General features: G+C 39.9%; 1 protein-coding gene across 1 annotated transcript in view; it reads left to right on the forward strand.

Annotated features, from left to right (window-relative positions):
* Positions 1–24,502, forward strand: part of LOC104951431 (netrin receptor UNC5C-like) — a 132,073-nt gene that overhangs the window by 95,762 nt on the left and 11,809 nt on the right. The window contains exons 10-18 of the mRNA XM_010778077.1: positions 8,288–8,505; positions 10,481–10,616; positions 11,285–11,372; positions 14,151–14,319; positions 16,911–17,144; positions 19,195–19,344; positions 20,506–20,670; positions 22,762–22,940; positions 24,133–24,298. Coding sequence (XP_010776379.1) covers positions 8,288–8,505; positions 10,481–10,616; positions 11,285–11,372; positions 14,151–14,319; positions 16,911–17,144; positions 19,195–19,344; positions 20,506–20,670; positions 22,762–22,940; positions 24,133–24,298 — 1,505 coding nt within the window. The remainder of the gene's footprint in view (positions 1–8,287; positions 8,506–10,480; positions 10,617–11,284; positions 11,373–14,150; positions 14,320–16,910; positions 17,145–19,194; positions 19,345–20,505; positions 20,671–22,761; positions 22,941–24,132; positions 24,299–24,502) is intronic.

Consider the following 24,502-nt stretch of genomic DNA (forward strand, 5'->3'; position numbering starts at 1 on the left):
ATTAGCTGAGCAAAATTTTTCTGAGAACTAGTGCCGTTGACGGACTGCACATTAGGTGCAATGATGTCGAATTCGTGAGTGTTGAGAGGAAGAGAATCGCTGACATTGAGGTGTCAACGGATGTGAGAAAAGCCCAAAACGATTGCCATCGATGAGATTCGAACCTATCGAATCGGTACCCGAGAAAGGGGTGGGAGGTCCACGATAAAGGATCGAGATTGAACTAGGAGTACAAACCAATGAAGGGAATGGAGGAAATGACCATGGTTATGTACGAAATTTACCAATCATACAACAATCCAACCTCCGCCCTTAGTATCGGTTACTTCTTCGGGCCGAGGCGTAAATCTTTCATGAGTCGGATGTCATTTTCGGGTGATAATAAGCTATCAGCAACAGAACAGGCACACGGGATACCCGGAGATGACAACAACAACAACCGGAAGTTACAACATGCTTACCGCAATAGTGGTCTGTGTAACCTAGAGGACAAAAAGATAACAATTAGTAAACCATAATGATGGATGTTATTATCAGCAGCTGCCAATAGATCCCCTAAATCTTGTATGATGGACCTTTGAAGCAGGGTTACACACACACACACACACACACACACACACACACACACACACACACACACACACACACACACACACACACACACACAATTACAGTTCTTGAGAGCATCCCAAGGGAATTGATCCTATGCTAAACCCCTTCCAGAACACCATCTTTCTAATATCTTAGAAACTACAACTATAGGCGTTGGCACAAATGTAATGTGGGAACATAGTCTAACAACAGTTAGCTTTTGTTAATGTTACCTCGAGCCAAACTTGCGAGACTCGTTTCTGAAATCCCCTTCTCTTAAAGTGAATACATTAAAAAATATATATATATTGACTAACAGGAATTTTTTTTTTTCCTGTAGCGCAAACAGGCTTCCATAGGATTTTGCAAGTTATTTAAAAAAACATGATAATTACTATAAACATTTACAGTTATTTCCTGTAAAATTAGGATATTTTTTTACAGTGAGATGTCATTACTAATCGGTAAGGTAATACCATAATAGGGGTGTTGCTCTGTTGGACCGGGTGGGGGGTTGTGTAATTTGGAATGTAATACTGTATTGTACTGATCATTGTATTTTAATTTGTCCTTAAAACCAATAAAAATACCTTGATCAACAAAAAAAAAGCAGTAAGAGGATGTAAGAAATGTTTGAAGAGGTGACTTGACAAAAGCCAAGGGTGCAGTTTCAGACTGAAGTGAAAGCAAGAGGAAAAAGATGAAAATGGATTCTAAGAGTGGCTGGTCTGGGAGAGCCTCCTTTGGCTTGAGACCTGAGAGAAAGCCTGAGACGAGGCGCCCTCAGTTACCTTGGGGAAGAGTGTTGAAGCTGCCAGACTGAAGTGACTTTGTCCATTCCATGAATCATATCTTTATCTCCTTTATTATAGTTTGGCTACATAGCAGGAATCATCTATATAGTGCTGTGATTAAATGTGCCAACATGACTGTCAGGAAAGGTTGTTGTTGTTGGATGCATGATTGTTAACCCTCAGAGAAGATTTGCTTCTAACTCTCCTATCGATATGTACTGTAGCTATTCTTAATGAACCACACTTTAAAGTAATAAATAACCATAAAAGCATGTATCAAAGTATATTAAGTGAAACCCATATAGTGTATGAGTCATTTCAGAACTGGAGGACATTTTCTATCCCACCCATGAAATTTCAAATAATCCATGCCAATGCTAAAACATACACTTGTTGTGTTAAATATACTTGTCCTTAGACTACATGTAAATACAGTTGTAGAAAAAGTGGTTTCAAAATATAATTTAAAATAATATATTGCTCTCAAAAATGTAATTGTTTCTCTTGTCCCTCCTTGGAACCAACCTTGCATATCAAACATTTAAAATTAGCTTTTTATATGTCTCCATATAAACATTAAAGGTCACCTATTATGCAAAATCCACTTTTTAATGTTTATTATAAATAAATGTGTCTCCTCTGTGTAAAGAGATTCTGAAAGTTCCAGGAAAAAACATTCTCTCTCTTTTTCTCCTGATCCATTTATATAAAAACCTGTCTGAAAATGAGCTGATCAGATTTTGGCGACTTCATGATGTCATAACGATTTGTTGGTTTGTGTAACCATTAGCCTCGTTAACTCTCTTTCCCTCTCTCTCTCTAATTCGCTCCGTCTATCGCATCAGTCGCCAGACGAACGCCGTTGTTCGGCCTCAAACACTCCTCTTCGGCCGAAAAACAGTTTAAAGAGAAGTTATATTAACTAACGGTCGGAGGGAACAGGGGAACCGTTTAGTTCAATGCAAACCATTTGCAATTGACCTAAAGAAAGAAATTAGACACCGGACGACGTAGACCGCACTCAACGGGTATAAGGAAAGTAACTATGGTGAAGACTATAGGTAAACCAACGTATTCTATTTATATTTACTATTATCGGTTTGGATTGGATCGTTCTCATTTGACTGTTCCCACGACAACGGCGTAGAGTGAGTTTTTGGGGTGGGTGCTGAGTTTGGGTCGCTTTTTGGGTCAGGAGCCGCGCCCGCGGAAATAAGTCCCTTAAAGGTATCGTTTTATTTTATTTACATAATTTGATTAGAAAGTGTACAATTTTGTTTTTTATTTAGTAAATCCTGGTCTCGGGATGATTTATTGGGTTGGTATTTTTGTATTATTATTTGTTAATTTTACCAACATAAGTCCGGGACTAATTTTGAAGGGGGGGGGGCCGACCTGTTCCCCCAGCGGTCAGAGACTTAGACAATAAAAAACCCCCAGCGCCGACTTTTCAAACCCCTTGGACAGGATCCTTCGGTGGTAACTCAAGAAACATTGGGTTTAGAGAGAGTCTCCCTGCACCCCTCCCCCCGAGGAATAAAAGTAGATTTCATTGTCGTCTCTTTAGTCGTGAAACCCTTTGTCCCGACTTGGTCTCCCAAATACCCTTGTACCAAAACCTATATTATAGACCCTGGATATTATATAACTGCAATTTTGACATATTATCCCTGGAAATTATATGTTTTACAAATATAAGCCCTTGGACAGTAATTTTGAATATATGTTTGACGTCGCACCGAATGGTCTGTCATTTCGGTTGTTCCGAACAATTAGCCCTACTAGTAAACATTATTATGAACGAATCCCTATTTTTCTTGATTCTCTCCGACGGACACATGGTCGGTGTTATTAATTCGTGAGGACCAATCCGTCCGGATGGGTATTCGATTACCCGATTACTTCACATATTTACTATTCCGATTATTATTTATTAACATTCGCTTAAAACGGTTTGTCTGTACATAATATTTTTCCGTATAAATTGGATAAATCTCACCAGAGCAAAGTTGGTTGGTTTGGTGTTTCCTTTCATGTCATATCCAAATAAAGATTTTTTTGAGAGCCCGGAAGATAACCGGAAAATTAAAAAAAAATATTCTTCTTTGTCCCGAAGGTTAAATCCTGGTTATGACTGGCATATACTTCTCTCTTCAATGTGTACCCAAGGGTTAACCTCGGTCGGTAGAATCGTAGAAGACCGTAACGTAAAATTTCCATGTAGGTGAGCCAAAGTCCGAAAACAGCCCCACACCATAAAAAATTCCATCGTAACTGGTTACAAGTACACTATCCCGTCCGTAATCAGCCGGACACGGAACAATAGCGACCATAACCACATGTACATCAGAAGGAACTTCCTCCTAGGGTCTCCTGAGAACCCATTCCGTCCATACAACACGTACGAGCCCCGAACACACTACAAAAGATTTCAGAATATTGTCGGTCCACCGTTTTCCGGCCTGATTTTACCGACGATAGTTGGTACTCTGTAACAGTACGATTGGAAAATTTTTTTTTAAATGTGGTGGGCCCTTGTTTCCGACTTTGGGCTACACCTACATGGAAAATTTTACGTTAGCGGTTCTTGTCACGATCTACGACCGAGTTACCTGTACAACATTGGAAAGAGAAGAATATGACAGTCAATAACCAGGATTTAACTTTCGGACAAGGAAACGAATAATTTTTTTTTTTAAATTTTCCGGTTATCTCAGTCTCTAAAAAATTCTTATTTGATATGACCATGAAGAGAAACCACAACACACCACTTCTTCTGTGAGGATTTTCCCAATTTATAACGAAAAAATAAATTGTAAACAGGACAAACCGTTTTAAGTTCAAGTATAAATAATAATCCGGATGTAAATAATGTGAAGTAACGTAATCGAATACCATCCGGACGATTGGTCTTCCGATTAATACACCGACCCATTGTGTCCGTTCGTAGAGAATCAAGAAAATAGGATCGTCATAATATGTTAGCCTAGTCACAGCTAATTGTTTCGACAACCCGTAATTGAAGACCATTAGTGCCGACGTAAACATATATTTACAAAATACTTGGTCCCAAGGCTTTATATTGTAAAAACAATATAAATTTCCCAGGGGAATAATATGTCAAAAAATGCAGTTATAATAATTATCCAGGTCTATATATGTTTTTGTCAGAGGGTATTAGGGGGAGGAACAAAGTCGGACTAAAAGGTTTCACCCGACCCTAAGAGAACAGACAAATGACAATCTTACCCTTTTATTCTGGGGAAGGGGTAGCAGGGGAGACTCTCTTCTAAAACACAATGGTTTCCCTTTGAGTTTACCACGAGATCCCTGTCCCCAAGGGTTTTGAAAATTCCCGGGCGCTTGGGGTTTTATTGTCTTAGGTTCTCTGACCGCCTGGGGACAGGCGGCCCCCCCCTTCAAAATTAGTCCCGACTTATGTGTTGTAAACCAATTAACAAATAATAATACAAATACACAATAACACTCCCGAGACAGATTATAAATAAAACAAAATTTGATACAACTTCCAATCAAATATAGTAATAAATAACATAAAGAACTTTTTAAGACTTAATTTCCGACCGCGCTCGACCAAAAAAGCGACCCAACCTAGCACACCCCAAAAACTCACCTCTACGCCGTGTTCCGTCCGGACAAGTCAATGAGAAACGATCCAATCAAAACGCATAAAGTTATATATAAACTAGGACGTTGGTTACCTATAGTCTCCTTCACCCAAAGTACCTTCTTATACGTTGAGTCGCGGTCCTACGTCCGTCCGTGTAATCCTTCCTTTAAGTCCAATGAATGGTTTGTCATTGACTAACGGGGTCCCCTGTTCCCCCTCGACCGTTAGTTATATAAAAACCCTTCTCTTGTACCCTGGGTTTTCGGCCCGAGAGGAGTGTTTTTGAGGCCCGAGACACGCGATTCGGTCTGGCGACCGGGCGATAGATACACTCGGAGCGAGTTAGAGAGAGAGAGGGAAAGAGAGTTAACGATTGGGAGTGAGGTGGGGACACCGCAGGAGTTCAAACCGGGACGTACGAAATGGGTTTAACCGTTGGTCGCAATGTGGTACACGGGTGTATTGGTTTGTTACCTACGTCGCGATATTATTTCTAAGGCAGTTGCGGAATATACCGTTGGATTTTTTGGGGAGGAAAGGCATTTTTGTTTAAGTGCTCGCCGGAAGGGAGTAGGGAAGGGCAACTCGTCTTTAAGAGGAGCTTCGCAGATTGTTCTCCGGGGCAATGGGGCAACTGTTAAGTCTAAAGGGCCCCTTTACATTCAAAAGCCCCACCCTGGGCTTTAGTATTTACCGTGGGCGGGTCCTTCTGGACATACAGACGGCCGGCCCAACAAACAATGGGTAAAAATCGCTAAACATTAAACAAGATCTTTTTGCCTACACAAAAATCCTCTAAAGGGTTCTTCCGTTATCTTGTTTTTGTTACCCTACCATAAAATACTTGTAAAAAAGGTACGACTTTTTATTCTAAATCTAACACAAATCCACTCTACTTAATCATAATTATAATCATAGACCCCTACTTCCGTAACGTACTTCAGACAATCTACTTAGTTCTCCGACACAAACCGACCTTATTTGCAAAAAAAAAAAAATAAAAATCAAAAAAACTGGTCTTGTACACCGATCGGAGTCCTCCTCAATTGGAACCCAGACGCTGGTATCAAAAATAATATACCAAAACCTTTTAGGTGTCGCCTCCAACCAACAGCCCATGATGTACGCCACATAAAACGATAGAGAGTCCCTCGGTTCGTTAGATCACTAGACAAACCGAGCCCCTGTAATTTGGAGCAACAAATTTTATTATGATGGTATTATTACATCAGATGTGAAAGTATTATTTCCAACATTTTTGGACTTTCTCCTAAAAATTTTAACGTTAAACTTGTTTACGAATATAGTTTAAGACAAAACATTAACAACTAAATTACACACTTTGCTCCGCTATATCTCTTCCAATTCGAAACTCAAGTAAAATCCGACATTAAACCAATATGGGTGACGACCTTACCCATCGCCCGGAATAACAAAAACCTATAAACACCTCCAATCCACCAGGTACTCCAAAAAATAATCAATTCACCATGGAACCATACTTTTTCACTCTTTTTGTGACCGCGTCACCCTAACAGTTTTCCCCTCGACAACCCCCTTAAATGTCTACCATCAGGCCGGGACTTTTACCAGATACGTTTGCAATATAATATTATTATTTTTTTATTTTTAATTAAAAAAGAAAAAGGGTAAAAAATAAAAACATTAGTAGAACGCCTGGGGGTGAGCCCCAGAGCGCTGGGAAACCTTGGGGACGGTGATCCTCCCCTCTAAGTCACTATTTCACCCCATACAAGTGGAAACNTGAGTGACATCTGCAAACAATATGGTGCTACTCTGAACACCTTTTATAGGAAACCTTAATAGGTTGCTGTATGTGGTCAGCAATACAAAAAACTGCAAGCTAAAATAATTGTGCATGTGTGTGTGTACAAGGGCGAATGCCTTCGAATAAGCAGAAATCGGGTGACATTTTATCAGGAAAGCATTAGGATGCTTGTCCCTCTTCGTCAAGGGGCCATCTAAGATTACTGTTAATGAAGAATTATGTCCCTGCATCACCCTCGCTCTGTCACCCTCTGACTATTTCTCTCTTTCTCAGTCTCTCGCTCTCTCTCTCACTCTGTGGCTTTCCGTTAGCTGTTAATTACATTTCAGCAGGGATGATTTGGCAGGAATACCCACTGGCTTTAAGGGTAAACAGCCTTGTGATAGAGAGAGAAAAAGAATGATGGATGACAGATGTGTGTGTGTGTGGATTTCAAAATTAGAATAGATGAGCTCGTGGAGGGAACAACAGGATTTCAGGCTCTGGTGTGAAAAAATGTGGAATTGTTCTCAGTAGGTAACTGGCCTTCCTATGGTCCTGTTTCCAATTAAAACTCAGATACATGTTGGATTTTCTGGTGGAAGCAAGAAGGGGAGAACACTTTAGATGTTTTGTCTGGCCTTAGAATAAATTGTGTTAAACCAAAAAGGGTTATGGTAGAATAACAAAACTAGAATGTGAGTGACTGACCTTGTTGTGTTATGGGGTTTGCTCGGAGCATAATCACTTTCGTCTTTTTATAGTAAATCCATACAGTATGTAGGATTTACTTTTGTTGATATTGCCAAATGTGTTATTATTACAATCAGTAGCACTTGGCTGCAGCATCTTTCCAGAAGGAAGTAAGGATTACATTTAGATGAAATAATCTAAAATGAAGTCATTGTTGTTAAAGTGTGAATTTGCTGCTAAAGGTTTTTAGCTTCTTGATTACAAATACTGTGTGTTATTGAGAATGTTCTGCAAAACATCAAGACCTCATATATATACGGTACCTACTATATTTAAGTCAGAAAGGTTAGGAGCCAAAAGAATGAAGCAATGTAAAAAGGTATAAGAAGGTAGTTGCATTATAAAATCAACATACTCTTGGTCTCATGTAAGTCCCTTTTTTGTGTAACACATCGAGTAGAACAGGATAAGTGTGAATGAACTGAGCCCAAATAGATCAGTCCTAACAATTGCCAGTGTTCATTAATTAGTTAGTTAATTATCAGCCATGACCGGCCTTAGATCCGGGTCATGCCCCTGTGTACTGTAATGTATCATTCCTGTCACTGATACCTTATCAGTAGCCTCGTCTGCTCTCATCTTACTCCTGTTATCCCTGTTAACTGATCTACGAGTCCCCTACATCTGTTCGAGACTGCAGCCATGTGTTGAGGTTTAACAATCTGGCAGTGCTATTAAAGTTGTTCTTTCTCATTCATTTCTCCTTCCCTTCACCATGTCCCTTGCTCTCTCTCCACTTTATCCCTCCAGCTGATCTACTGACGGCTCCTCCTGACTTGACAAATGCAGCTGCCATGTATCGAGGTCCAGTATACGCTCTCCATGATGTCTCGGATAAAATCCCAATGACCAACTCCCCTCTGCTGGATCCTCTTCCCAACCTAAAGATCAAAGTGTACAACTCTTCTGGTCTGGTCACACCACAGGATGACCTCGGGGGGGACTTCACATCCAAACTATCTCCTAAGGTAATGAGAGTCTTCCTCAGTCTAACGTCAGTAACCTTCATCCACTTTAATTTTTAACTTAAAAGTATTCTGTATGATTTCAATATTGTAAGATTTTTTTGTTACAATAGCATGTTAACAAGGCATTGAACATGAGTTAAAAAAAACATAAACAGTCAATATAATCATAATCATCACAGTTAACAGTAGGATTTTGAAATATTTCCTCCTGATCTGCTGAAGCATAGAGTTCTGAAACACTATGTATTCCCAGGCACATAAATACAAAAGCAAACAGCATTAGTATACATGCAGCTCAGTGCCCCAGTTTCCTCCCTCTGCTCTGTCTACTACATGGCATGCATACGAGAATCACTTGTCACAAATGCAGATGAAACGGCTCTGTTTCATCACTGCACCTGTCTTGAGGCGGTATGAGCGCTGAACTCACTATCTTTGAGCTTCACATGTCAGTGGCACTTCTATTTGATCATTTTCTCTGTTACAATTGGTGTTGTTAATCGTGTACTTTTGGACCACCCAATTGACTTTCCCTCGCGAATTTGAGAATATTACTACTGAATGTTTAATACTTATTTAACAACTCACAGTGGACATTTGGAAAGGGAAAGGCAAAACACGTAATATATTACCTCTTACCCTTAGGTGGTTTCATAGGTTTACTTTAAATCCGCCCTCTTTGCTCAGCCCTGCGACAGCACTTGTAGTTAGACGCATTGTCTGCTTAGCATTTGATTTGATTGGTACCAGGAGAAAATGACAATAAAAGGCACCAGCTAGGCAAATGCATGGAAATAATTTTTGATAGAGAGCATTAACATATTCCTATTCCAATGCTGGCAATGATGGCACAAAAATAAAACTACAATGACCTTTACAACCAGAGATTGGCCTTGCTTAGTGAATCTTCTCTGGACCCCAGAATGGAAGCCTGGTCTTCCAGCCTCCACACACAAGAGGCGCATTCACACCACAGTACTTTTCCCACAAAGGTTCATGAGAGCTTAGTTCATGAGAACTCTTTAGTTCTCATGAAGTACAGATCGCGTTCACACCGGAATAAGTTCCTGAGGGAAGATTACGCAAAAGAAGCCGCTTACGTCACTTCTTCTTCTTCTGCCTTGGGTTTACTGGCAGGCCGCAAACAACTTCACGACGTATACTGTCACCCAAAGTCTCCGGCCAGAAGTCCCCAGAGTTGGGGACTGGCTTCAGTAGAAGCTGCTGGGACTCCCAGTTGCTTCTACTGAAGCCTTCCGAGTAAATCGCCAGAACGCCGACACCTCCTCATCTCCACCGCTCCCATGTTTTCTTTTGTGTTGCCATAAGTTAGTCTCTCTGCGTTTGTGCGCTGGGCTAATACTAATAATGCTAATGCGAGGATAATAAAATGACGGCTTCACAAAACCTTTTCGCAGTTTTATGGGGCGTGGTTTGCATTCCTCCCAGCCAATCAGACATAGGAACCTTTTTCTCCCACGAAAGTACCTGCTCTCTAGCAGGGACGGAAAAAGGGGGTCAAAAAGGTTCTGATGAACTCATTTTAGTTCCGGCTCTTTTTGGTGTGAACGCAACATTTCGGAACTATATCAGAACTAAAGTGGGAAAAGTACTGCGGTGTGAACGGCCTAAGGGGTGCATCTTGCTTTTACATGCTGTAGGATGCAGTGTGTAACTGTGATTAATGCCTGACCTCATTATAAGTCTCACTAAGCACACTAACAGAACAAACCATTGACTTTCTCAATGACCCATTATCAAAAACAAATTTGCAATAGCATGTTTGCACGATTCCTAAGGTTAATGCCTCTCTGCTGCTTGGTAACTGTGTTAGTCCTAACCCTGTGTAATGTTTTATTTTTATTTAAATAACTTTATCCATTCCATTATCTATTGGAGATTGTCATTCCCAATACTGAAAAAGCATGTGTTTCCCTTTAATTCTGACATTAAGACTGTTGTCTTTTATTCCTAGGTAACTCAGTCTCTGTTGGATAACAGCGACACCATGAACCTTCGCAACCAGAGCTTGGCCCGAACACGGGACCCTTCCTGTACCGCTCACGGATCCTTCAACAACCAGGGAGGACACCTCATTGTCCCCAACTCTGGTAGACTTTCTACACACACTTAACATGAATCTGGTAACTGTCTAATGAAGATGCAGTAACCAGCGGTGACTCCTAAGGCCAATTTTAAAGGTGGCACAGAGTCAATGCAAGAGAGTGCAAATTAGATTTGGGTTTGATTATATACACAAATAGTAACAATGACATAACCTAAACATCTATAGCCTACATAGTAAGAATGACATCAAAGTTTATCATAAATAAAAATAGGTAAATAGGTATTGTAGATTTAATGAAGATGAAATGCATTGCCTGCACTAAAGTTGACCAATCCTGCAAAGTCAAGTTTAAACAAAAGACAAAACAACCTTGAGATGTTCTCATGCTACCTTGTAAAACAAAAAATACTTTCAGTAGACTTATGGTAGGATTTAAAAGCAGTGTGCAGACACATATAATGAATAATGTAACCTGCTGATAGGGAGCAGCTCTTAGAAGCCACCACAATTCACTTGATGATATATTTAGGAGAACGTTTTATCACAGGTTGCCTTTAAAAATGATGATTCAATAATTAATCATAATGATGAAATGATAATGGGTTGCACATTCAATAATTCAGTTGTGCATGTTGAAATGTATAAATCCAGGGATGAAACTGATTATTTCCACTTCCCTCCTTCCTGCTCTCCCTGTCCTCTTTCCTGCAGGTGTGAGTCTGCTGGTTCCAGCGGGGGCTGTTCCTCAGGGGAGGGTCTACGAGATGTATGTGACTGTGCACAGAAAGGACAGCTTGAGGTACGTTTTACCCTCACTTTTCTTCTCTGTGGCTTTTGTGTTCCTCTGCGTTCCTCTCTGTTGTTGCCATTCTTCTTCTTATCTCTTCATCTCTTTTTATGTTCTTTTTCTTTTTCTTTTATTTTCTTATTTTTTCTTGTCTTCACTTCTCAGACCTGTTTGAATGTTTGTGTGTGGAGAATTTGTACAGTGTGACAAGGGGTCCTAGGATGCACAGCAGTGGATGAATAATTAGTATTTATAGTGAATAGTGCATCTGTGAATACATTCTTTTGGTGATTCATCTACCAGAGGTCAGCTAATACCACAGCTTTCTTATATTGGTTCAATAATTAATGTTGAGAAGATTATAAGGGATTTTACACATTAGTTATTGCCTACTTAAAATATTAATCTGCACAGTAATCCACATAATGATCTAAGTGAATCAATATTGTTTAATTTAGAGTAATTTAAGAGTCAGTGTGATTACCCAAAGCGCATAACAGCCATCATTTCTAGATGTGTGAAATGTTTGTTAACTGCAAAGAAAAAAACTAACACCAAGCTTTTGACAGCATAGGCAAAGAGATTGCTGTTTCCACACTAACTAACAGATTAGTGGTTATTTTTGGGATTACTATAATCCTGTTACATGTACTATAATCCTTTACTTCCAAACCCTGTGCATCAATGAGGCAAAGCTCTCAGTGCGACATGAGAGACAAGAGAGAAAATGTCTATATTCCAGCAGCGTATAATTATTAATTCAAAGCTAATTTAGAGATAATATCGGCACTCTATTCAAAGGTAACCATAAATAGCCACATATATATTCATTTATTTATCATACTGTTGAGAGAGAAAGAGACAAGTCAGTATGTTTTCTGTCACATGTTGTCTTTAGAGCCAAATATATTTTCACATAATGATTTTAGTCTGTACAACTGGTTTTGTTTTGTTTTGGTTGTCAGATATGTTTCCAAGATTTCTCCGTCCGCCCAAGTACAATGGAAGTGAATTTTGTTTGTTCCTGAAAGGAAAACTAATCATTCAAAAGCAGCATCTCTTTTAAGAATTAGTTTGCCATTTTTATTATTACATTAAAGTTCCATTGGAAAACTGTTTGCGGAACGGTTTGTGTATTATCCACTATAACCTTACTTTATGGACACTGTTTGTAGAAGAAACCAACAGACATTCTTCAGGACAGGGGAAACCCACTAGACACTATGAGTGATATTCAACGTTTTACAGATTATCATTTTGATTGTCAATCTATCGTGAAATCTTTGTTTTAGTATTATATTATACAAATGAATGATTATATTATATTTATACCACATTTTTGGAGAAGAACTGCATGTTTCTTGTCTGTCCAGTTTGGATTTATTTTAGTTTGATCTTTCTTGTCCCTTTTGAAGAAGCTTACCATAACTGACACTAAGATTGACAAGTGACTTTAAAGTGAGTGATGCGTAGCAATAGTATATGAGGTGCACCATTAAAACCTTGGTCTAAACTCGAAGGCTTCAAGCGACACTTCTAAATTAGCCACTGGGCTTAATGTCATATTTTGCTTAAGGGACACCCTTGGGTTTGAAACTCAAGGCAGTTTATGCAGCCAGGCACAGAGCTTTAGGACGCTTGTTACACTTTGCTTCATGTATTCTATCCCATGCATCCTTTCTAGCTTATCCCCAATCAATAGCAGTCAATAAGGCTTAGGCTCCCTGCAGTGTGCTACTGTATTTCTCAGAGTCAAACCTCTTCTATGTCCTCTGTCTTCCTCACAGTCAATAGCTGCCTCGCAAAATCACATAGCTTCATTGACTTGCCTTAGTAACACTTGGCAAGCCAGAAAGATTCAATGATCAGGTGTGTGTTTCCATGCAGACACAACACAACATGTATATTCCATTTGTATGAAACAAGATTCATAACCTTACCAATCAATACAACTGCATTGCATTAAGGGCTGACCCTAACCCTGCATAGGTAAGTCAACGGGTGGGTTTGAATCCTACTGTTTTATCTGTGGGCTTCTCAGACCCATGTGAACCCATCATGAGTCAATAATGAGCTCCAACTGTCAAATCAATAATACTGCTGAAATTAAGATCCATCATCTGGGCTTCTTTCCCAGACGATAGATATCTTCAGCAACATGAGAGAAGAAAATGAGTTGGTTATTTTAATATGCAATCTACTGTTTGAGAATGCGGGTTTGCTTTATATGTATATGAAAACAAACGTACAAATAACAATAGATATGTCAAAAAGTATTATTATTATTATTATTATTATATGAATACACATATACACTTGACTCCCAGCAAAATCCTTAATGCCCAGTATCTCTGTAGGTGTTATTTATGTTATTATGTCAATCAGTGATATATATCTAATAATTATAGATGATAAAATACTGAAATACTGGAGTTTACTATGTCACACATACTGCTGTATTGTAAGATACATTAGTAAGCAGGTAATTGAGGTTCTTATACTTGAGGTTTCTGTAAAAGCAGGAGAGCTAGTAGCCTGTACTCATTTATTTTCTGCTCATGATCAGTGAACCACTGACTCCAGCTGCAGCCCCGCTGACTCCACTAATCATCCTCTGATTGATTTTCTGTGCTACTCTTATCTGATCTGTTAGGAGTTTTCATATATGAACATTATGAAGAATACAACAGATTGCCGTTGATGATCCCACTAACTGGTAGCAACAGTGCAGCCTTCGTGTCGCTCGTTTCTGAGGAATCATCTCTCCTCTGCATTATCTGACTTTTCCAGACCCCCAGTAGAGGACATCCAGACGGTGCTGAGTCCGGTGGTGAGTTGTGGACCTCCAGGAGCCCTGCTGACCAGACCGGTAATCCTCACCATCCACCACTGTGCCGACAACGTCCAGGAAGACTGGCTCATACAGCTGAGGAACCAACTGGCCATGGGAGAGTGGGAGGTGGGTGTTCAACACTGTATTTGTTGTCCCTCTGTTTTTAGTGACCGATAATGTGCAACTTCTGAACTAGCTGGCAAAGGAAAGCAGCTTTTACTTTTTTGCCAGTGTTCAAAGCGATGCATTTAGATGCACCAACATGCGCAGCAGCTAAATAATCCTGACATAGGGAAGTCTGTTTATAATGCATTTAGACAAAATAACCATGCACCTGCACACAGCCATAACCAAATCATTAATACACAGTCATGTACACAGTATTACTCACACAGTTTAAATACACATGCGTGCACACATATTTTATCGTCTTCCTCCAGAAGAATAGCCTGCATTACACATCCATGCATGCAGGGAAGGAGGGAGAGGGAAAGAAAGGAAAGGGAGAGAATTCAGTAAACACAAAGTGCCTACAGGCTAGCAGACGAGCAGGGGGTTGAAGACTCCTATCAGAAGCAATTTGTAATGCTCCTGCCATCCTCCTCTTCTCTCATCTTTCTTCTTATGTGTTTCTATCCCTCCTTTTTTCTAGTCTTCCCCTTCTCCCTCCTCCCAAGTCTCTCAGCATGAAGTCTCTACCTCAGCAATCTGTTCCTGTGTGTGCGTGGCCGCGTATGAGTGCTTGTTTTTCTGTTTCTCCGCCTGTGTGTGGGTGCATGTGTGTGTATCGCTGTTTGTGTGGGTGTCGGTGATAAGGCTGTCTTGCAGCATCACTGTGTCTACAAGGCTCCCGTATGCTGTCTTCTGTTGCTTATCACAGCTTAACACAATGTCTCTGCACAATTAGCCATGCATAAGAATCTGTGTGTGTGTGTGTGTGTGTGTGTGTGTGTGTGTGTGTGTGTGTGTGTGTGTGTGTGTGTGTGTGTGTGTGTGTGTGTGTGTGTGTGTGTGTGTGTGTGTGTGTGTTGTCAGTGTGTGAGTGAGAGAGAGAGAGAGAGAGAGAGAGAGAGAGAGAGAGAGAGAGATAAGCGGTCGGGTGCAAAGTGGCTAGAGACGAGAAAAATGAAAAGTGGAATTTCATCAGGAAGTCGATTTGTTTTCTCTTATTGCAGTACAACATCCATTTCCCATCAAAAAGTTTTCCACCAAACAGGGAGAAGAAGGTAATTGAATTCCGCTCACATCATGGGGGAGCAGCCACAGTTGTGATTACCAGTAATAACAGATTGACAATATTGCTTTTTCTACCTCCTTGTATTGATTCGGCTTGCTCATCTGCAGGAACACAACTCCACATGAACTTTGTCTAAAGCTCAATAATTGTATCACACACGTTTGCTTCCACAGACATGAACACACAATGACTCACGGTCACACAAGAAAACATGAATATGTGCACAACTAGTTAATCATTTGGTAAGAACAGAGCCTGTGCATCCTCACTCGACCCAAACAGCCTTATGGATTCAGCGTAACGCCGGCTGTGACAGAGAGCTGTAGAAATGACATGAGCAGCAGCCAGCAGATAATCACAGTGGGATTGGATACACTTCACAGATGGCAGCTCCAAGCAATTGTTATCATTCTCTTAATGGACACCTTGATTACTTTCAAAAGACATATTCACATCCAGAAATGCGTTAACATTTCAATTCAGTGTCTCAACACAAATAAAAGAATGTGGTGAATCTAAATTCTACTAAAGGTTTTCTAAGTTGAATGACCGATTGTTGGAGAAGCCTGTGACCTAACATTTTCAATGACATAATTACTCAGTAGCTATGTTAGTTTGACAATAAAGAACCTTGAACCTTGACTGGACTCTCAATCCGAGTCACACAGTGATTATCCTCTTCAAAAGTTCCACAAGTCAAAGTGGTTTAACATTTGCGGTTGGGCTTTCTTCTGCTTTTAAATAGTTTATATCTACAGAGCTATCTCTATACACATCAGTAATGGCATTGCATAGACAAATACCTGTTTGTAACAACAGTGGAAAGCCTCCTTTAGAAACCACAGCCTGTTTATTCGGGTGTTGTTTGCATTAGTGGAAAATGGCTCCAAATGCTGGTCCGGTTGTGTTATGTTAACAAACAGAATGTGGCTTAATCCCAAAAATAAATGCAGTATTTAAATAATGCCCACGTTTCACTAAAAGCAGTCTGCACCGACAAATAAAGGCTCTTTCCAAATAAAAAAGGGGTAAACAAAATGACCTGTGTAAACTCAGAATATTCTACATTTCCACGGTTTCTCTTTTCAGCACAAGGATATATATTGTGTTAAACGTGTGTTGATGAAAGTATGTTTTCAAACAGAATTGGTGTTGTCACAAAGGTTGTGAATTTTCCCTGGATTTTATAACATTGGAGTTTGCTTTGACAATAGCGAACATGCAAGGAAGTAGATCAAACAATAGTCAGGCTACTTAGGGCCATTATAAATAATTCTATATACTTATCATACAGCAGTGATAAGAAGTAAAGACTTGTTTTTGAAGGCAGTCTTTCTTAAATGCTCTCGATCTTTCTTCAGTTGAGAGGACGGAAGAGTCACATGTTAAATGTACAACATGCCAGTCTCAGCTGCCCATCATGGACCCAGCATGACACTCTTAAAGTCTAAAAATATGTTTGCTTGTGTCATTTCTGCAGGATGTGGTTATAGTGGGAGAGGAAAACTTCACCACCCCCTGCTATGTCCAGATGGACTCTGAGGCATGTCACATCCTCACAGAGACACTGGGGACATACTGCCTGGTGGGGCAGTCAATCTGCAAGGCAGCCGCCAAGAGGCTCAAACTGGCTGTTTTTGGACCCGTCTGCTGCACCACTTTGGACTATCACATCAGGGTCTATTGCCTGGATGACACACAGGATTCACTCAAGGTAAAATGTTGAAACTGCTCGAATCAAACCCGGAAATAGTTTTGTTTAGTTGTTATTTAACAACTGTTTTGTTTGTACTACATCTCTGACCCAAACTGTCCACACACATGTCCTTACTTTGATTGATTGATTAGATTAGATGTATTGTCCCCAGGGAGATTTTATTTTCACAGCACTGTACATGTACACAATATACATACATTATATAAACAATAACAGAGACAACAACAGACACACATGGCAGTTACACTCAGCGAGGCCTTAAGGCACCAATGGCTGCAGGAATCAAGCTTTTTTCAAAGTGAGTCATTTTATATTTTGATATTCTGTACCTACGCAGAGGGGGAGGTACTGATCGAGTGGGTGTGTGATGTCCAGTTCTATTGTGGTTGTGATGCGTGAGATGGCCCTGTTTGGACATGTTATATACAGTATGTGGCCACAGAATGCCGTATAAATGCTTTAACAATGCATAACAGTGATTGTATGAAATATTGATGGGATATTTGAGGTTGAGGGCTTTGTTGTGTTCAATAGTCTCGTGAGGGATTTTAGTTCTCCCTTGGACCACCCATGCTTAAACAGTTCCTTGGTAATTTGCATTTGAAATGCAATATATTACAGCTTGAATAAAAGTTATCCCAGAGTCATAAATATAAGTTTTCTCACCTCTAGTCCTCTGGAAGAGAGCTGAGAAGCAGTAAACAAAACAGGGTCAAGCAATGTCAGAATAACGACGCTTTAGAATTCAAACAAACTCTAAGCACTGGAGGGACCATCTGATACGGGAGATTAACATTGGTAATTTATGCATGCAATGATAAGTCAAGTGTCAGCGTGGCACACAGCCATGCACACGCTCACGCAAATATCTACACACACTCATTTTTCACCATTTCAAACAAGCAATTGTAGCTTGAACACAAAGTTCAGAGGTGGCTCTTTTAATGATGGAGGCTGTGTGTAGTATAATTGATCGGTTTGTGTTTCAAAGGGGAAGTCTCTGCCGTATATCTGCTGTGTAGGAAGATGATGGGAAGGAGGAATTGATTATTTTGAAAAGGTTGTAGGAGGCATCAGAAGTCATACTGAAAAACGTATTCCTACATCAGTGTTTGTGTCTGTGTTTCTTTAATTCCTATTAGTGTATATGTGCAGTTTCACAAGCCTTTAAATATGGTAAATTGATATGTGTTTAGCATTATGCTTTTGTAGGGTCGCAGTTACTTTCTTAGTACTCTCTCAGTGTGGGCTTACTTGATATACAGAAGTCAATTTGAAAATAATGAGAAGAGATCCCCACAGGACTGTGTGTGCAATGTATTATTGAAACAGCTGCAGCACAGCAAAGTAAAATGTGCTGCCTTTGGTTCACAAAATGTGCACAGACATCGAATGGGCAGGATCAGTTTTGCTTTAACTGATTATGTTTTTCATGTGGTGAAATTGAAGATATTGAATTCAAACAGAATCCCACATTAGGAACAGTGAATCAACTTTAGAATATGCTCTGAGTGAGGTGGTTACAGTATTCTTACAATGATAAAGGAAGTGCACAAGGATAAGTCTTAATCTTGATGGGAAAGACACAAATAGGCTATGGAATTGTCAGTCAATCATTACTTTTCTAGGTATTGTTTTTATAAGTAATATGGTGGATTGAAGTCATCTTCTAAACTCAATATATGTAATTAAATGTAAATGTCTTACATTAAATATATGCTTCTTTCCCACATCTTACAAAAGCAGTACTTTGACATTTGGTGCATTAATAATCAAGGTTTATATGTTGCCTCTTAATGTCTGTTTGTAGTTGAGTGCAGTTAGCAGAGCTATGCTGGGGTCTGTTATGGTAATCTAATAAAAACGTTCCTGTGTTTCATGTTGCTGTGGACTTAAATGCAACATTCAACATGCTTTGCCTTTTCACAAGACAAAATAAAAGCCTTCTGCAATCTCTAATGCTTGGTGACAACATATCGTTCAGTGAGCATGAGAGAAGAAAAGTTGAGGAAATGTTCTGTAAGCATTTTTGTGTGATTTTGTGTAGGAGGTTCTTCAGATGGAGATCCAGATGGGAGGGAAGCTTCTGGATGAACCAAAGACCCTGAACTTTAAAGACAGCACACATAATCTGAGACTGTCAATCCACGACGTGCCCCACACACACTGGAAGAGCAAACTCATCGCAAAGTATCAGGTGAGAGGAATATTTCACTACTTCTGCACTTTCAGGTACATGATGCATGGTGTAGAAAAATATCTTTACATACACATCACAGTTAAAAGTAGTATTAATTTGAGCCAAACAAGGATACACTAATGTTTAGCCTTTAAGGTAACATACATTTGATCACACTAGCACCATGGCTCATTGTTGGTTGTCGTTGTGCAGTTAAAGGTGGGGTAGGTAAGTTTGAGAAACCGGCTCGAGATACACTTTTTTTTATATTCCATGGAATGTTCTTAACACACAGATAGCAATGAATATCTTAAGTGCTTTGACAAAAAATCCATTAAAAAATGTCATCTGTGGAAGCCGTAGTACTGTAGTACTGTAAAAAGCACGACCAATCCTTTTAGCCGGCCCGGCTAAAATAACTTGATGGCCTACCTGCCTGTCTGTGCACAAACTTATCTCGTGCCCTCATTGGTCATGTGCGCGTTCGTGTGTGTTGGAGGAGGGGCTCTGTAAGGAAGTGGCAGATTTTTTCCGGCTGTGTATTTTCAAATTCTAGCACACTCGAGCTGGTTTCTCCAAAATTACGTACCCCACCTTTAAGGTCACCTATTATGCAAAATCCAATTTATTCATAAACATGTGTCCCCTCTGTGTAAACAGACTCTGAAAGTTTTCAGGAAAAAAGATTCGCTCACTTCTTGTCCTGATCCATTTATATAAAAACCTGTCTGAAAATGAGCTGATCAGATTTTGGCCACTTTATGATGTCATAACGATTTTTTGGCTTGTGTAACCATTAGCCAATCACCAACCAAGGTAACCCCGCCTACCTTATCACCTGAATCTCCTCCTAGAGCACCATTGTGTATTCATCTCGCAGAGGGACGTTGGGACTTTTGAAACAGCGCTGAAACAGAGGGGATTATGGGATGCTACAATGGGTGATCTGTTTGGTGTTTGGAGCCAAACACTTCAGAGACATGTTTTGTATATATCTGAGACCTATAATATATTGATGAAAAACAGTGTAATATGGAGCCTTTAAGGTCCAGAGTAAAATACATTCACAATGCTTCACTTTGATCAACTACCATTGATAATAACATTTATTACAAACACTTTTGCATGATTATAAATTGTTTGCAAAAACATGCATATCATCCATTCTGTTTTTTCCAGGAGATCCCGTTCTATCAGGTGTGGAGCGGCAGTCAGAGAACTCTTCACTGTACCTTCACCCTGGAGAGACTGAGCCCAGCCACCACAGAGATCAGCTGTAAACTGTGCGTGCGGCAGGTGGAGGGAGAAGGACAGATCTTTCAGCTCAGCAGCACGTTGGAGGAGGTACGTTTGTAGAAAACCACATGCACAATGTTAAACAGACACTCTGTTTGTTGGGTATTGGCTGTATGTATTAGAGAGCTGCAGAAGACAAAGGCTCCTTCCACTACACTTCTTCATTCCCGTCGTACTAAAGGTCCTAAAGTCACTAAGTTTTCCGCTATCTGTCAGACAGTCAGCGCTCGTGCTATGGTTCTGTGACTCTGTTCAATCATTCATACGGGGCTGGAGGCCACATGCCACCAGTGGAATAACTCCTCTTTGATTCTGCTGCTCCATGTAACCACAAAGTCACAGTGTGTGTGTGTCTGTTCGGAATGTCACTGCTTTTAATTCTCCCACGCTTTTCACAAATTGTTAACCTCTTAGTTAAACAGGTATGTTGATTTTTGACTGCATATAGTGAGGCTGCTGCAGGCAGATAGTTTGTACTTCTCCTGCATTGGTCACTGATCACTGGTGGAATTATCATTTGTTTTTAGGTGAATATACAGTAGATACTCATGGGGAAATTGCCCAACTGAAAATACACTTTTTTGTGCTCCCAGGTTCAAAGATTTGCACAGTGTCTAAACTAGAATTTCTCCTGTGATCCTCTATATTACTGCATTACGCCTTCTAGACAATTATTTCAAAACAATCAGCATTTTTGGGGCCAAAGCTATCCGTGTAACAAGTGCACAATAAAAATCAGTACTTCTATTTGGGAAATGAGTTATGTTAAAAATGTAGTTTTCTAAGTAATCAGTTGTAATCTATTTTAATAGGCCATACCTAAACTTACAAAATACTTGCTGGTATGTTTGGCAGGTATGGTGAATATAGCTGAGTAGCTAGTATGATTTATTATTTATAGCAGTATTTATTGAGTCTCTTTGTGAACGCGTTGAATAAAAAGATCTAGTCTCTCCAGACGGCAGCGTCCTGCGTGTTGAACAGTGAAATAAAGCAGGTTTAAAGCATTTCTTATTTTAAGAGCGAAACAGAGATGTCCCTTTGCATCCATCATTCAATCCCCAGCAGCAGAGAGCTTTCTGTTGTAAATTGGGGCTAAGTAGACGCAGTAAAAAAGTGATCATTCACATCAACAGTGGCAGTTGTTGTTTCTTCTGCCAAGGCACATTCATTAGGTTACTGCCTCCTCTCAGCCCAGTGGTGGCAGATTAATGGAATGCAGGTTTAGGAAGAGACAGAGATCGACAGCGACAGGAAAGAGAGAGTGATTGAAAGCAGATCTTTATGTTTGTTTCACTCTTCTATTAATTAGGAGACTTGTTTCTAATTGGTCACGTCGAAAGCAGTAAGCAGAGAGACGACCAGAATCTGTTCCAGAAGGACGGGGACATACCTGCAATTTAAATGTGACAGATTTAACTTGTTGCCACCTGCCACATGGATACACAATAAATGATCCATATGGTACTTTTCTTGTGGATTGCACATGTATCCCTGTTATCCTGTGTCTTCGATAAGTGAGTTATAGTCAGAGGTGGGAAGTAGTGGAGTACAAATACTTCGTTACTGTACTTAAGTACATTTTTCTGGTATAAGTACTCCACTACTTGTTCTTCTGACGACTTTTAACTTTTACTGCTTACATTTTTAACACAAATACCTGTACTTTCTACTTCTTACATTTTCAAAATAGGCTCTTTACTGCGTTTGGTGGTGTGATCATTATTATTTAGAGTCACTGCGTGCCTATTGATTTGAACACGATCCATGTATCCATAATTTCCTGGTCTTCTCTAAACAAGAGAGACCAATGAAAACGTTGTCATGTTGCCGTTGTTCAGCATTGAAACATTCATTAGCTAACAATGACATTATTGTTCTATTAATATAAAGGGAGGTCAGTTATGGGTACTTTTTACTTAAGTACGTCAAAGCCCCTACTTCTTTACTTTTACTTGAGTAAAGAAGTTTAGTCAGTACTTCTACTTTTACCAGAGTATTTTTAAACACGGGTATCTGTACTTCGACTTGAGTAAAGGATGTGAGCTTTTGCCATCTCTGGTTATAGTGTTTATTTTATTTCTTTTTTGTGTTAATATCGATTCCAACAATTGACCAGTTTCTTTCTGTTCTTTCCAGGATCTCCAGTGCATAGACACGTCCCTGATGGACCCTGCCAGTAATATCACCACCTTAGTGGGACCCAATGCTTTCCGTATTCCCTTATCCATCAGACAGAAGCTGTGTGGCAGTCTGGATGCACCGCAGACCAGAGGCAATGACTGGAGGTTGCTGGCCCACAAACTCAACCTTGACAGGTGACACACGCACACACACACACACACACGCACATACACAAACATGCACATGCATGCATAAAAGCAGGATCTCAGTTATAGAGTTTACAAAGCTGCACAACAGTCCCTATCACATACTGCAGATAGATAGAGAAAGTGAGGAAAAAAAGAAACAAAGTAAGTAAGGAAGTGATGAAAATAGCTTATTGGTTGTTTTGAGAAGTAAAAAACTTAGTAGAAAGTACAGGATTAGAGACAGAAAGGAGCAGAGGAGTTATGTACACGTCTCTGGTATTCAAACAGTTGCAGAGTGTGCCAGCAGTACCATCACAGGATTTACAGAGGAACAGAAAGTCTCATTTTCTCCTCATGGGATTCAACTCTGATGGCTTTCTTTTTCACTTGAAAGCATCTTCAATACTTTATTCACAGATGGTTCAGCGTTAGACTTTTTCTCTACAACCACGATGTAATGCAATGTCTATTTGCGACAGCTTTATTATGTACTGTTCTCATGAAAACTGTTCTCCCTGTGGACTTTTTGATACATTTTGGTGCTCTTAATCAACTTGAAAATGCATTGTTTTCTTATAATCTGAAATGGGTAGAATAAACAATTATTATGGCAAATTTCACAAGTCCTTCACTCAATAAATGTTTTACGTTATATGGTATTTTCCCGCGTGTTTTGCTGTACAGTATGCTCTGATATCAGGGGCTTTTAATATGTTTTCACATTTTAGGTTAGTCAGGTTCTGAAGAGAGCACGTCAGATCAAGATACATTACATTTCACTTTTAGAGCAATGACAATACATGAAAAGGGATTACTTTCTTACATGAGAAAGTAGAGATTGTTAGCTTTTCAGAATCCTTTTCAGAGTAATTTGATTTCCCTTCTGCAAAGACACGTTACATATTTGACCTTAAAAAAAATCATAATTTTTTTGTAAGAATGTTTTTTATCATGAAGAAAGTTTGATGTTGATCCATGGAACACTTTGATTTGGCCTTTGTTGTGATTTGTAGTTGCAGCCTGTAGCTTTAGTATACTTGAGTGTGTTTCCTACAGTAAAGTTGATTCATGACAGAACTCCATGACTACAACACACACTCTATCTCTAAGTAACTTTGTGCTATAACAAGGTGGGAGAAGGAAATCTATTCTGTCATGTAATATTAACGAGATACGTCGTCCTTCTGCTCTCATTCAGGTATCTGAACTACTTTGCCACCAAGTCCAGTCCCACAGGAGTGATCCTGGATCTGTGGGAGGCCCAGCACTTCCCCGATGGAGACCTAAACGAACTGGCCGCTGTGCTGGAGGAGATGGGCCGCCATGACGGCAGCTTCTCCATGACAACAAGTGGACCGCCAGGGGTAGTAAAAGTACAATTGCACGCGAGGGGAGCGGGAAACAATTTAGTACCAAATCGGAGAACGGTACACAAAGAGGAATAGATTCGATTTCTCACGAGGACGGAGTCCTGAGTCGGCACGGAACAAAAGGAACGACGATGGAAGGTCGGGTGAGAAAACATTAGTCACAATCGAAGAGAGGTAAATAGCTTAGAGAACAAGCGT

The sequence above is a fragment of the Notothenia coriiceps genome, unplaced genomic scaffold, assembly GCF_000735185.1.
Source record: "Notothenia coriiceps isolate Sejong01 unplaced genomic scaffold, NC01 NC01_scaffold00000339, whole genome shotgun sequence".
NCBI lineage: Eukaryota > Metazoa > Chordata > Actinopteri > Perciformes > Nototheniidae > Notothenia > Notothenia coriiceps.